Consider the following 16,166-nt stretch of genomic DNA (forward strand, 5'->3'; position numbering starts at 1 on the left):
CAGTGCTGCTACCAATTTGTTAGGCGCAATCTATATGTAGATTAAAGTCACCGTGATAACTGCTGTATCTTTGCTACATGAATCCCTAATTTCCTGCTTGATGCTATCCCCAACCTCCCTACTGCTGTTTGTTGGTCTGTATACAACCATACACTATGCTTTCGTTGTATCAATATCCAAGAATAATCCAAGGAAATGTAATCACCCTAACACCACTGTAGTTTGAAAATACGACTCGCTTCTATCTTCTCAAGGGCAATTAGGGATTGGCAATGTGTACAGGGCTTGCCAGCAACTTTTGTAAAACCCATTAGTTGAGTTAACACTTGCAATACTCAAATTAAGAAGTATGACTAATCCTTTGTTGTTTTGTTGTCTGAATGCAGAGAAAATTGAGCAGGATCAATTACTATTTCAGCACCAATGAGCAAACAGCAATTTAGATATTTTTCAGTGGGTGAAGGCACAAACATCTTGCACATTATTCACTCATCTTTCCAGAAGATTTTGCATAGTTAGTTTTTCCAGTTGTTTTGGATCTCCAAAAATGTACCTTTTTTTGTAAGCCTGCATTAAATTGTATTACTTTTAAATACAAGTTTAAATTTGGTTGCAGTTTTCACAAAAAGTGAATGGTTTAGAGTTTGGGGACACTTGAATAAGTGTCATGTTACTTTTTTAAAGTTATACATTTTGTCATTATTAAAATAGTTTGTCTCCTAAACTGACATTTTAATCAAATTTGTTTTGTGCTGTACGCTAGTATTATACACTATAATACAAATTGGTGCTTTACTATATGTTTTCCTTCTCTGCCCAACAGAGCACCACGTTTTAGGGGTTTCCAGCAACAGGACAGTCAGGAACTACTTCACTATTTACTGGATGCCATGCAGATTGAAGAAACTAAGGTAATTATTTTCAAGACTACTATGAACACTTCTTTAAAAGAGGGAAATCAAATCCAGTTTAAAAAAAATCATCTACATATTATTGATGCAGGCAACTCACTCGTGACGTGGGAAAGCTGTATTCCAAGAAAGCTGTCTACATCCCAGATTTTTTGCGAAGTGTTTTATGAATTTCCAATAAGCTAATTTCTCTTACCTGAACTGGCATAACATGGATAGACACAAAATGCTGGAGTAACTTAGTGGGGCAGGCAGCATCTCTGGAGAAAAGGAATAGGTGACGTTTCGAGTTGAAACCTTTCTTCAGTCTGTGGGGATCACATAATTCCGTATTGTTAAAGTATTTGTTTGATGTGTTGCCCAGTTAAAACCAGAATTAATTATCTATTGTCTAAAATTGTGGGGATAATATTTTGTAACTAATTAGTCCTTTTAGATTAATTGCCTAGATCTAGTGGTATAATAACATTGAAACCATCTCAGCCTCTGCCGTCATTACACCATGGAACTGACGGCAACTTTAAGATTAGCTTGATTTATGATCGAAAATCAAAGTTGGTATGTAATTCAGCACATGTCTGCAAACTACATGGCTTGTAGCCTTCTCCAACAAAATCAAGAGAAGTAATGTGAATTGATTTAAACCTATGCTATTGGCAAACTAGTTCCACTGTAAAAACCCATCTACACTAACGATAATTTAGAGTAGTCAATTAAATTAAAAGCACCTGGAGGAAAATCTATGTAGTCACAGGAAGAGTGTGCAAAGTTCACACGAAGGTCCCTGGAGCTGTGAGGCAGCAGCTTCACCTTCATGCTCGCTCTGCACCAGCAGAGACAACGTTATCATCATGATGCTACCGACTGTAGATATATTTTGAGAGCTTATTGAAGGTCTGCAACAATGATTATTGCATCACTGCTGACTGCAAATATTGAACTTATGGTCTTGATGTACATTGATTTTCTTGCTGATGGTTGAAATAGCAGTTAATATTTTTACATCAATGGTGTGGCTACTGATTGTCAGTTACCAAAATGATTTCTTACAATGTCACATAAATATAAAGTTATAACACCTTAGATTCATTCAACTGTTGCGCAATTTGTATTTAATTATCTCAATTTCCTCTCAATAAATCAAATCTGCTAATAGAGAAAGTTGAACCTGAGCAAATGACCAAACTGGCATTGTGAGAAGGGAATAAGATGACATTTTATTAGGAAAGGACAACATTTTAATATGATTTGTATGTATTAACATGCATTTAAGATAAATTTCAATAGTTTGCTTCATAAACTGATATGAAGCTAGAGAATTTGTTAGAGAATGATATAGAAGTTATAAATATTTTAATTTACTAGTTTTGCTTAACATGAGCTTAAGATGAAAAGCAGATTCAGTAAGCAGGCCAAAGCCTATTTGATCAGACTTGGATGTTCTTGTACTGAATGATTTATAATGAGTGATGCAGTTCACAAAAAAGATCATGCTAAGACACTGAAAACCACTTCTATTCCTCTCATGATTTTATACACCTCTCTAAGATCACACCTCATCCTCCTGTGCTCCAAGGAACAGAATCCCAGCCAACCCTTTGGCTCGGACTCTAGTATGGCAACATCCTCGTAAATCTTCTCTGTACCCTTCCCAGCTTAACAACATTTGGAGTGAAAGTCCCTTACTTTCAAAACATTTCAAAATAGCTATAAAATTTAAAAAAAGCATTTTCTTCCTATTTTGTTCTAGGCTCTTTTTATATTGGGCAAATGATGCAGGGAATCGGTTTTGAAAAAGAATATCCCAGTAGGTTGTTTCCCTTAATTTGTCCGTAGTGAGAGTTCTCAATAGCAAATGTTGGCTGGAAAAATGCCAGGAAATTTACTTTTTTATTTTGGCGAGAGAAAAATGAAATGGCGTTTTAGTAATTCTCGATTCTCCTTTATTGACCAACGTACTGATACCACACAACGACCTTCAAGCAGTTCTTCTACCTTCTGTCTTAGTATAGAAGTAGCATTGGGATATTTGAATGGATGAGATCCATGTGAGAGAAGTAAGATTTACAAAATCTGGTCCTTTACAGTACAATATCAATTAAATATCAAAATATAATTTTATACTTCAATTATAATTGTTTATATAAATTGTTTACTTTTGTGCTCATCAATAATGGAATGACACCTAGGATTGCTTAAAGTTTTTTAAAATCTCACAATGCTCTACAATTTCAATTTGAACTGAAAATTATTGTGGCTGCCATATATCCTTCAGCAGAGCAGTGAGAGAGATGACTTGCAGGGAAAAAAGACATGATTTGAAGGACTTTAGACGGTGTGACAAAATTAGACTGGCAGGTCTATGGATCTATTCAAAGTACGCAGCAGTGACAGTTGTGCCAGTCAGAACCGCGGGTACCCGAGTAGCACAGCATTGTCTGTCCTGGGAACACCACAGCTGTTAATCGAGTTATTGTTGTGGAGTGTCACAACCATGTGGTGTTGAGAGAGGGAGAGAGCCTGCAGCGACGTGCCTGCCACCAGAATCCTTTAGCAGGATTACCACCACGAACATTCTCTTGTTCAGGCTGTTTAGAAAACCCCACGAAGGATATGTTGTACCGTGCATGAATTATCCCTGCTAGTGAGCTTAAGAAAACCCTTCAAACTTGATGACTGTGTTTGTCTCCTAAGAAACACAGTTTTAGTACTTGCCTTTTACAGTCAAAACTCTAAATTTCTGAGCTGTGTGCTCCCATTTCAGTGTGGAAACATAAATGCAATTTGACTGTGTTTTGGAGAAATGTCAGGCAACTTAAAGATGATGGAGGGAATGACAGTCGACAAGTCCTGCAGGGCATTTTTTACCAATATTATTTGTAATAGATTATTTAATACAGTGGCTTGGAAGTAGTTGATGCCTGCTGTTAATTAATTACTGTCTTTCACCACTGTCACTAGCACGTTGACCATGCAGGGATGATGTCTTTGTTTGACCCAAATAAATGGTTCAGTGCTCAATTTTTAACAAAAGGGGCTGTTGATAGGCCTAAACCTATTTGGGGTATTCAGCTGAGCAATTATGTATGACTATGTTGTTGGTTATAGGATGAAAAGGGCAAATGCAGAACAGAGTTGTTGACCAGGTCATATTTGCAAATTGGTATGCATGTATGTATCACAAGTAAGGTCGAATTTAGCTTTAATTGTATCCTGCACAAATTTATATTTAGGAGTATTAATAGACTATTTATATTTGGGGACATACTTCAATTTGAAGTGATTGTAGGACAATGCTATGAATCTAGTTATGTTGATTCTTTTCTTCTAATAAAGTTTCAGGTAATTTTTCACTTGTAGGCAGTTAGTATCTAAGAATCTGTTAATCATCTTAATCCTTGCAGTGAGAAACTAGGCAGCCATAGTTCTCTGAAGCTGGAAATTCCAAAGATTTAAATCCCTTGAGTGAAAGATTCTTCCTCTTAACCTTAGCTATTATATCTCCTTGTAAACCTACCCTGGCAAACATTACAGACACCGACCACACTTAAAACAAGCACGCCTCATAAATCTCCCTTAAAATTTCTGTATCACATTGAATCTTCACAGAATGTACTAGGTGCCTGCAAAGCACTGCCAGTGAAGGTGGTTGAAGCAGATATGATAGCAAAGTTTAAGAGCATTTAGGCAGACATATGAATAAACAGGGAATAGAGGGTTACAGACCATGTGCACGCAGATGAGATTTGTTAGATTGGCAGTATGGTTGGTGCAAACATGAAGGGCCGAAGGGCCTACGTATTCTTCTATATTCTCATCTGTAATTCATCTCTTTTATCTCTCTGGATCAAATTTCTAACTATGTCCAGAGGAAGATCTGAGGTTTTTGAAGAAGTAACCAGTAAGTAAGGTTGACAAGGGCAAGGCCTAAAAGTTGTCTATATGGTCCCGAGGAAGGATGTGTTAGCCCTGGAGAGGGTCCAGAGGAGGTTTACAAGAATGATCCCAAGAAAGAGTATGTTAACCAATGATGAGCGTTTGATGGCACTGGGCCTATACTCACTGGAGTTTAGAAGAATGAGGGGGGACCTCATTGAAACATACAGAATAGTGAAAGGCTTGGATAGAATGGATGTGGATAGGATGTTTCCACTAGTGGGAGAGTCTAGGACAAGAGGTCATTAAAGGACATTCTTTTAGGAAGGAGATGAGGAGAAATTTCTTTGGTCAGAGGTGGTGAATCTGTGGAATTCTTTGCTACTGAAGGCTGTAGAGACTTCAGTGGATATTTTTAAGATAGAGATAGATAGATTTTTGATTAGTACAGGTATTAGAGATTACGGGGAGAAGGCAGGAGAATAGGGTTAGGAGTGAGAGATAGATCAGCCATGATTGAATGGCGGAATGGACTTGAAGGACCGAATGGCCTAATTCTACTCCTATCACTTACGACCTTATGGCTTCAGCAAGGTCTTTTATAAGGTTCGGCATGGTAGACTACTCTCGAAGGTTAGGTTGCATGACCTTTCCCACGTTCCCTCATCTTCATGTCTTTCTCCACAGTAAAAACAGGAGAAATATTCATTGAGGACGTTGCCCATCTTCCATGGCTCATAGTTAGATGATCACATGAGCCACTACATAGATGGTCACATTTGTTAGAGGAGCCCTATTCTTTCTCTAGTTACTCTTTCCCCCTTAATATATTTATAAAATCTCCTTGGATTCTCTTCAATCTTATCTGCCAGAGCAGTCTCATGCTCCCTTTTTGCCCTCCTGATTTCCTTCTTATGAAAGCACCTCAAACTCCTATATTCCTCTAAGAATGCACTAAATTGCTCCTAACTATGCCTCCCACTTATTCTTAACCAGAGCCTCAACTTTTGCATGTTCCTGTCTAATACCATCAAAGTTGCCCTTGCACCAATTTAGGACTTTAACTTGTGGACCAGCCCTGTCCTTACCATAACTATTTTAAAGCAAATAGACCTGTGGTCATTGGTCCCAAAAAGCTCACCCACAGACACTTCAGTAACTTTCCCTGCCCAATTCCCTGAGAGTAGGTTAAGCTTTGCCATCTTCTACATATTGTCTGAAGAAACATTCCTGAAAGCACAGTAAATGTTACCTCAACCAAGCACTTGGCGCTAGCAGTGCCCATCTATATTGGGCAAGTTGAAAACTCCCTCTGTAACAACCATATTAGTCTTGCAGCTGGCTTAAATTTCTCACCATATTTGTTCCTCTAATCACTCTTGACTCTTTGGAGGCCTGCAGTAAAATCCCAACAAGATGATTATCCCTTTTTTTAAATTTCTCAGCTTTTTTATTTCTATGGCTTCACTTAAGCAATACCATCTCAAACTACTGCTGCAATGTTCTCGTAAACAGCATAACTTTCCCTCCTCTTTTACAACCACCTCTAACTCACCAGTAGCACCTGTGCGCTAGAACACTAAGCAGCCAGTCCTGCCTCCTCTGAGCCATATTTCTGCAATGGCTACAACGTCCCTGTACCACATACCTATCCATGCCCTGAGTTAGTTCATCCACTTTACCTGTTGGGCCTCTAGTATTGAAATAATGCAATATAATCTAACAGTCTTTCCAGGCTCCCTGCTGTGCTCTAGCCAATCCTGTCGAATGAACTCGACGTCATTAATTCTGTACTAACTTCCAGCCTCACATTGGATTCTGTCCCCCTACCCAATCTAATTTAAACTGTCCTTAGTAGCACTGGCAAACCTGTCTGCCAGGATATTGGACCCCTCCAATTCGGATGCAATCTCTTGTACACGTCACCTCTGTCCCAGAAGAAATCCCATGGTCCAGCAATCTGAATCCCTGCCTCCTGCACCAACTTCTCAGCCACACATTCATCTATTCTATTTTCCCGTTCCTACCCTCACTTCCACGTGGCACAAGGTGTAATCTGGAGCTTTTACCCTTGAAGACTTGCTCTTTAACCTATTGTTTAACTCCCTATAATCACTCTGCAGGACCTCATCACTTTTACCACCTCCCTCATTTGTACCAGTGTGTACAGCGACTTCTTCTGGCTGCTCACTTCCCTCTTTGGAATGTTCTGCAGCTGTTCCAAGATATCTAGGATCATGACACCAGAGAAGCAACACACCATCCTGGAGTCCTATTTGCAACTACAGAATCTCCTGTCTGTCCCCCAATCAATGAGTCTTTTATCACTCTGACTTTACCCTTCTCCACTGCACCTTGCAGCCTGGCCTGTTGCCAGAGACCTGACTGTTGCTTCTGCTTTCCATTAACGGATTCTCTTTTCCAACATCCAAAAGGGTATACTTGTTTTCAAGGCAAATGGCCACAGGGTTCCTGCTTCTCTACCTACTCCCTTTCCAGGTGATCACCCGTCTATTTTCCACCCATACCCTTGCGTGTTATCGCTATAACTCCTATCTATGAAGTCCCGAGTCTCTCAGACAATCAGGAGGTCGTCCAGTTGTAGATCCAGTTCTCTCATGTGGGCGTACTTCCAATAGGTATAATACTCAGGAATGCTGGAAGTTTTCCTGACCTCTCATCCTGCAGGAGGAGTATATCAATATCCTAACTGCTATCCTGACTACACTGAATAGACTGAAGAAAGAAAGTTTCAAAAAAAGACCTGATGGGCCTGTCCCACTTAGGCGACTTTTCATGCGACTGCAGGAGACTGCAGACGTCACATGGTCGCCACATGTTCGCGGGTGGTTACTGGGGAGTCACCTTCGTGATCATGAGGAGTTCCAGCATTCTGAGTCGCGGCCTCATTATGGTCGCCGCAAATTTTTCAACCTGTTGAAAAATGAGCGCCAACCAAAATGAAGCCGCCATGGTGAGTAGCGAGAATTCTCGTACCCTAGATGGGTTGCCAGGAGGGTTCTTGTAAGTTGCAGCCAGTGCTGACCGGTGAATTTCATTGGCTCATTGGGGGAAAAAAACGTAAGCAGTAGTTTTTAGAACCAAGGATAACCGACCAGTAATGTTAAATGTCCGCCGAACTTCACAGGGTTGTGGGGGTAGGGGAGTGGGTGTGGGTGGTAGGGGGGAAGTGTGGGGGAGGGGTGGGAGAGGGGGGGTGAGATATCTGCGGAACACAGTCCGCCCCCCGCCCGCGGAACACAGCCCGCCCCAGCCCGCGGAACACAGCACACACTCCGCTGCTTCAGCTTTATTCTGAGTGGCTCCTGGACGTGCTCACGGCCTCAGCCCCGCCTCCGAGCCTTTATTCTCCAGCGACTGCCGGAAGGGGCTTCACCTTCATGGTGAATGACAGGCAAGAAGACCAATCTGCTGATCTCACGATGTTTTAAACTCTGATCTTGGATGTCGATGTGTGTGTGTGTGTGTGTGTGTGTGTGCGCGTTGTTCATCTGTGATTCACATCTCTTCGAAAAGACGACGCGCTAACGGTGAGATTTTAACATATTCCAATAGAGATTGACGCCATGATGTCACAAATCGCCTCATCTGAAATGTTGATGCATTATTTTATGAGTTATTTATGAAGAATTTCAAATAACTTGGTAAATAAACGAGATGGTCTCGCTGATGATGTCACAATGGCTCTGCCTTCCTGCCTCTCCTCACGCTGTCACAATGGATCTGCCTGCTCGCGCTGCGAGTGATGTCACTCCTGTTCTGTCTTCTGCAGTCTTGGCTTCTTACATTTCTCTTCTTTAAATTTGTCACTTAGCGTTTTTAAACTGCTGCTCGGGTCGTGCTGTGCGCTCCACTGGGCTCCTTGAAGTTCTAGAACATTGCGGATGCAGCCGTTATCTCCGCGCGGGAGAGGGTGCGGGATAGCGCGATGGGAAGTTGATCGTGGTGGACATTACTCCATCTGGGAGAGGCCGTCTATGGAGACCAGCGATTCCTCTGTCGATCGCAGGGACTCGGGGAATCGTGACACCTTTTCCTCGCTGGTGATCCCGATCACACCTGGCCATTACGGGGGCCGACCTCCTCTCCGCCTCCCCCGCCCGATCGTCTGTCACGCGGGTGGGTGGGCTTCCCCTCGCGGAAGCCACGATCGGCCGCCCCTCCGCTGCTTTTGACCGTCCTCAGATCGCTCCGGGTTTCGCTCAGGTCCACGCCGGCCGCAGCCTGGCTCGGGCTCAGAGCCTGGTGGGGAGTCTGCTGCTCTACAACCTGGGTAGGTGTTGCCTCCACCCACTCCCCCTCCTTCTCTACCCACTTCCCCCTACCTCTCTACACATCTCTGAAGAGAAGGAAAGGGTGGAGACCTTTCTTCAGACTGAAGAAGTTGAGTTACACCAGCTTTTTGTGTCCATCTTTGGTTTAAACCAACATCTGCAGTTCCTTCTTACACATTTTGTGCGCTGTGTTCTGTAGTATTGAAACTGTAATTATTTGGCATGATCAATGAAATAGACTAGTAGAAACTTGGAGGAACACCTCCAGGCAAGGCCAGCAGAATAATCAAGGACGAGTTGCATCCTGGTCACTCGCACTTCTCCCGACTTCCCATCTGTTCACGGACCATTTCTTCCCAGCTGTTATCAGACAACTAAACCATCCTACCACAACTAGAGAGCAGTCTTGAACAACTATCTAATCCAGAAAATGCTTGAAACGCACAACAGGTCAAGCGGCATACGTGAAAAGAGAAATTGTCAATGTTACAGATTAGTGACCTTATGTCAGAAGTGGGAAGGAGAGTTACAGTTTTCAGTAGCAGAGAAATTGTGAGGGATGTGTTGAAAAGAAAGAACATAATGCTCTGGAGGGTGGCACGGTGGTGCAGCGGTAGAGTTGCTGCCTTGCAGAGCTGGAGACCTGAATTTGATCTCGACTACCAGTGCTGTCTTTACGGAGTTTGTACGTTCTCCCTGTGACCTCATGGGTTTTCTTCGAGATCTCTGGTTTCCTCCCACACTCCAAAGGTTTGTAGGTCAATTGGCTTGGGTTTGTATACTTGGTATAAGTATAAATTGTCCCAAGTGTGTGTAGGCTTGTGCTAATGTGCAGGGATAGCTGGTCGGTGTGGACTCGGTGGGCTAAACGGCCTGTTTCCGCACTGTTTCTCTAAAACTACTTCATTGGAGACCCTCAGACTATCTTTGATCGGACTACACTGGCTTTATCTTGTACTAAAGGTTATTCACGTTATTCCTTTTATCATGTATCTACATTGTGAATGGCAATCATATATTGTCTTTCCGCTGACTGGTTAGCATGCAACAAAAGCTTTACACTGTACCTCGATACACTTGACAATAAACTAAACTAAAACTAATCAAACTACTTTCAGGTGCCTTTGACATTGCAGAAAAGAATCACTTGTACAATATTGTATCCAATAGAAACAATTTGTGACCATATACTTGTATTCAACAGAAACAATTTGTAAGCATATACTTTTTCCCCCTAATGCAGCGCATACAGAGTGCCATCTTAAAAGCCTTCAACAGCCCAACAGTTAAAACTGCTGATGAAGAAACCAAACAAAAAGTAAAAGGTAGAGATTTTGTATAGTTCAAGGGCGCCATCTACTGTATTTATGGTAATTTAAACCTGATAAACCCTTTTCAGTTGAAATAACACAGAAACCTGCGTATGGCAAAGACTGGCTCGGTTCTGTTTTAAAATCATAATTATTAGCCTTTAGGTATTTGAACCAATAATGTGCATGAATATTTTTATAAACCATAGTTGTTTTCAATTTATAACCTCTAGAACTTATTGTCAAACTTTGAAATCATCAACTTGAAAACATTTGTTTAAGGGGAAACGTCAGATAAATTTAACAGAATATAATGCCATTGCAGTATACGGAAGAGAAGGTGTGAAGATGAATTTTATCAACCAAATTTTTGTTGGAGAGTTGATCAGTACTGTTATGTGTGAAGAATGCTTGCATGTGAGTATTTAGTTAGTTGTATAGTGTTCCAATGTAAAATAATATAATTTTGCTTTAGTTTCGTATTTGTATTCACTCATGATTAAATGTAGCACCTAAGTAAATGTAAAATGTGGGAAATATAGAATTGTTTGGTAAATATCTATTATTAAACCTTGTGTCGTAATCTTATCATGGGTAGAAGTAAATACTTTTGCAGTCTTTTGCTCTTTATTGTAGTTGCAATGCATATGATGGAATTTATGGCTTTGGGGCCAAGTTTGCAAACGATATGAAGATGTGGAGAGGCAGGTAGTGTAGAGGAAGCAGGGAGTCTGCAGAAGGACTTGAGGAGGAATGTGCTGCCATTGGAGATGGTCCAGGGGAGCTATATGAGAGAGATCCCAGGAATGATTGGGTTAACATACGATGAGCATTTGACAGCACAGGGTGTGTAATCGCTGGAGTTTGGAAGAATGAAGGGGTGAAGATTGTTCTCCATTCATATTTTTATATCTCTTTATTTCCCTTGGAGTATGGCACAATGGGGAGAATGGTGAATATGTGGAATTCATTGCCACAGGTGGCTGTGGAGGTCAAGTCGTTGGGTATTTTTAAAGCAGAGATTGACCGATACCTGATTGGTGTCAAAGGTTACTGGGAGAAGGTAGGAGAATGGGGTTGCGAAGGAAAGATAGATAAGGCATGATTGAATGGCAGAGTACACTCAATGAACCAAATGGCCTAATTCTGTTCAGGATTAGAAGAATTTTGTAGTATATTGCAAAAGTATAGCAACTAGGGTTGCAACTTACAGCTATGAGGCATCTGCAGCATGATAAAATTATATCATTTTGAGTTTGGGCGACACTTTGAACAATTCTGCAGTATGTTCAATGGTAAAAGCTGGCACTTCAGTACATATTGAGTCCCTCATACTTGTAAAGCAAACAACATCATAAATTCTATATTTTACATTGTGCATAGGATTTCCTTTGATCAACAAGGTTATTTTCTGGTAAATCTGTAATAATTACACTGTTAAAGAGTTCAGTAGCCATATGTAACTGTCCTTAGTTATTTCACTAAAAAAAGTATTCGACTAAACCTGGGGGGGAAAATTGAATTTCCAGTACAGTGATAATATGTTATACACAATTTTAAAGGGCCTGTCCCACTTGGGCGAGCTAATCCGCGAGTTCTGGTGAGTTTGCCCTCAACTCATACTCACAGCATGGTCGACACGAGGTCGTAGGAGGTCTTCCTAACTCTCCTTAAAGCTCGAGAGTGGTCTCCGCGTACTCGAGGCCTCAGCTAGGACGCGGCGTTTTTTTCAATATGTTAAAAAATGCCTGCGAGTATAAAAAGGTCGCCATGGATAAAATCGATACTTTTTTTACTTGTAGGTTTAGTGGTAGTAGGTCGGCATGTTAGTCAACAACAACAACAATCAGTTTTATTCGTCACATTGCACATAAAGTGCAAGTGAAATGAATTTGTCAGCAGCGGTACAATAATAAAGAACACACAATACACAATAAAAATTTAACACAAACATCCACCACAGCATTCATCACTGTGGTGGAAGGCACAAAATTTGGCCAGTCCTCCTCCATTTCCCCCCGTGGTCGGGTCCAGAGTCAGTCCAGGATCGGCTCTTCCCACCGGAGACCGCGGCTTTAGGTTGGTGTACGCCGCAGGCCGGCGGTCGAAGATTTAAAGTCCCCGCCGCAGCCAGAAGCACCGCAGACTGCAGGGCCGGCGGTCGAAGCTCCCCTCCAGGGGTGATGGTAAGTCCACGCCGGGTCCGCGGTAGAAGTTGGCCGCGGGCCGGCATTCGGAGCTCCTTCTTCCCCCCGGGTCCCCCATGAGGGATCCCGGGCTGTAGACGCCGCGCCAGCTGAAACTCTGCAGACCGCGGCTTCAGGCTGCCGGCTGCCGCGGGCCAGCGAAACGGAGCGCTCCCCTCCGGCGAGCCCCAGCGAGGGCTCGCCCGCTCCACACCGAGAGTCCACACTGCGCCCGCCACTGAAGCCCCGGGCGCGTCTCCGGGAAAGGCCGCCCGATCCTCGCTGTTAGGCCACGGGGGAGGCGACCTGGAAAAAGTTGCCTCTCCATGGAGGAGGCGACCGAAATAATTTCCCCCTTACCCCCCACACCACCCCCCACACAAGACACACAAAGAAACACAAAAAACATTTAGTCGTAGGTAATCGAGGGTAGTCGAAGGAAGTCGTAGATAGTCTTCATCATAGTCGAAGGAGGTCGTCTTCACTCTCCACTATTCAGTGTCCAATTTTCCCGAAGTTAGTCGTAGCTAGTTGAAGTTGGTCTTCAACATAGTCGAAGGAGGTCTTCAACATGTCATTTTTTCAAACTCTTCTAAACTCGCCAATTAGGTCACCCAAGTGGGACAGCCCCTTAATTCTTCAAATAAGGACTACACTACAATGTAGCCTAATTTTAGGCATTTGTTTCATATAGAGTTTATATATGATTTGTCCCGTGTTGTGAACTGTAATATTTTTTATATAGTTCTATTATCTTTTATTTACAAACTTTTAAATATTTTAGATTTCATCTGTTAAAGAGCCATTTATCGATCTTTCTCTTCCCATTGTTGAAGAAAGGGTAAGAAAACTTTTTGTTTTTGTGTGCAAAGTAAATGAAGCATTTATCATCTTTCGGCTTTTTAGATCTTCTCGAGCATTGTTTGCAGTTTGTTTACTCGGTAGCTACCACTTTTGGGGTTTGGCACCATAATGAGCCTTATTCCCTGCTTGTGGTAAATCTAGGCTACCAATTTAAATTGTGTGTTTATATACAAAGTATGTGTCCATTTCTCTTGTAATCCCTATTTGGTGCTGATCTGTTATCTATTTTCCATTTCATATTGGTATTTACCTAATAATTTAATAATATAGCTATTACAAGTATAACAGGATAATTGATCAGATTTGTTGAACTTACTACAAAATTCATGCTGATGGCTCATTATAATGATTTCATTTCCCAGTTTATGCTAACCACACTTAGTAAGGCAGTTCTTAAAATGCAGGCACCTTGTGCATTTTCCTTGCGGGTGTTCATGGAGCATGTACTCTTTGTGACTTTTGCACATTCTCCGCATTGTGCCATATTCCAAGGGAAACACTGATTAATGTACTGTTAGTTGAATCCTTGAAGCCAAGCAAGCTCCTTCAACAGTTCAGCAACCACTTTCTGGGTTTTTTTAAACTTTAAATTTTCAGAAAAAATTAAATCTTTATTCTAAACATCCACTTAATAACCAACATCCCGTAAATAGCTAATAGTCTTTTTAAATAAAGAAAAAAAAGAACAGAAAATGCTGCACATAATCAGTAGATCTGATCATCTTGCTTCTGGAATCTTATTTCCTTGCTGTCGGAAGCTGCCGGACTACTTTTACTTAGTGGTTGTTCTTTGGTTAGGTTTGGCAGCCTTATCATAGAAACATAGAAAATAGGTGCAGGAATAGGCCATTCAGCCCTTCAATATGATCATAGCTGATCATCCAAAATCGGTACCCAGTCCTGCTTTTTCCCCATATCCCTTGATTCCTTTAGCCCAAAAAGCTAAATCTAACTCTCTCTTGAAAGCATCCAGTGAATTGGCCATTGCCTTCTGTGGTAGAATTGGCCTCCACTGCCTTCTGTGGTAGAGAATTCCGCAGATTCACAACTTTGGGTGAAATTTTTTCTCCTCATCTATCTGTACATAACTAAAACTCTGATCTTGTTATCTTCTGGTTTGGCGGTCATTCTATTAGCGCAAAAACGGTTCGTGATAGCGCTACGATTTTTCGCCAGTTAACTCACCGTTCTCCTATGCGACGATTGCACCGAGTTTCGTTCAGATTGATTGAATGGCGTAAAAGTTAGCGAGATTTTAAAATCTTAAAAAACACGCGTGCGCAGATCGATCTCTTCTCCCTTCCAGTGTCACGCGGATTAGTCTCTTCCCCTGTCACTCCCGGGATGGTCCGCCCCTTCCTGCGCCATCGCGTCTTTAGTGGAGCTGAGGATGGCCGGCAGAGGTTTCCAACCGGACTTTCGGAGGGACCCGAAGCAGCCCCGCCCCAAGCAGCAGCCCAGAGTCGGAGACCCAGCCCAGCCCGGAGTCGGAGATGTCGCCAAACGGAAAGCGGAGACTCTGATCCCGGCAGAGGAGAACGACCAGCAACCATCGCACCGCCAATTCCAGTCACTACCCCTCTGGTCCCCCTCGCTGGCTCCTCCCCCCCTCCCAGTGATGCTCCCCTTTCCTCCCCTGTCTTTTCTCCGAGCTCACTTCCCACACACCCCTCTCCCCCCACACACCCCTCTCCCCCCACACACCCCTCTCCCCCCACACACCCCTCTCCCCCCACACACCCCTCTCCCCCCATACACCCCTCTCCCCCCACACACCCCTCTCCTCCCACACACCCCTCTCCCCCCATACACCCCTCTCCCCCCACACACCCCCTCCCACCCACACACCCCTCTTCCCCACAATCCCCCCCCTCCTCCCCATAACTCCTCCGCCCGCACACCCCTCCCTCCCCACAACCCCCCCACACACACAATCCCCTCCCACACACACACCCTCTCCCACACATACCCCCTCTCCCACACATACCCCCCCTCCCACATCCCTCCTCGCCCCTCCCACACCCCCCCGCCACACACCCCCTTCCCACCACACCCCTCCTCCCCCACACGCTCCCTCCCCCCACACCACCCTCCCCCCCTTTATACACCTCCCCGTCCACACTCCCCCTCCTCCCCTCCCACCGCAATTCCCCCCCCGCCACTTCCCTCCTCCCCTCCCACACATGAAGAGGAGGGGGAGGCAGTACTCGGGGATGTGGGGAAATGAGCCGTGCATGCGCAGTTAGGGGCTATGGGTGTGTGGTGGAATATTGCGTTGGGGAACGGGTTGCGTTGGGAGACCAGGCATCCCATGTGACTGGGACCCAACGGGTCCCACTTAGTTTAATCTCAATCCTAAATGACCGACCCCTTATTCTTAAACTGTGCCCCCTCTCATCCTAAATTCCAGTGAATACAAGCCCAGTCGACCCATTCTTTCCTCATATGTCTGTCCCGTAATCCCGGGAATTAATCTGGTGACTCCCTCGATAGCAAGAATGTCCTTCCTCAAACAAGGAGACCAAAACTTCACACATACTCTTGATGCGGTCTCACCTGGGCTCTGTACAACTGCAGTAGGACCTCCTTGCTCCTATACTCGAATCCTCTCGCTATGAAGGCCAGCATGCCATTTGCTTCACCGTCTGCTGTACCTCCATGCTTACTTTCAGTGACTGATGTACAAGAACACCCAAGTCTCATTGCATCTCCCCTTTTCCTAAT

General features: G+C 43.4%; 1 protein-coding gene across 3 annotated transcripts in view; it reads left to right on the forward strand.

Annotated features, from left to right (window-relative positions):
• The window catches only part of usp45 (ubiquitin specific peptidase 45), a 95,357-nt gene that overhangs the window by 54,255 nt on the left and 24,936 nt on the right, over positions 1–16,166 (forward strand). For all 3 annotated transcript variants that reach the window (XM_033021032.1, XM_033021031.1, XM_033021033.1), the window contains exons 9-12: positions 824–911; positions 10,326–10,407; positions 10,718–10,809; positions 13,363–13,419. In XM_033021032.1, coding sequence (XP_032876923.1) covers positions 824–911; positions 10,326–10,407; positions 10,718–10,809; positions 13,363–13,419 — 319 coding nt within the window. The remainder of the gene's footprint in view (positions 1–823; positions 912–10,325; positions 10,408–10,717; positions 10,810–13,362; positions 13,420–16,166) is intronic.

The sequence above is a fragment of the Amblyraja radiata genome, chromosome 5 (assembly GCF_010909765.2).
Source record: "Amblyraja radiata isolate CabotCenter1 chromosome 5, sAmbRad1.1.pri, whole genome shotgun sequence".
NCBI lineage: Eukaryota > Metazoa > Chordata > Chondrichthyes > Rajiformes > Rajidae > Amblyraja > Amblyraja radiata.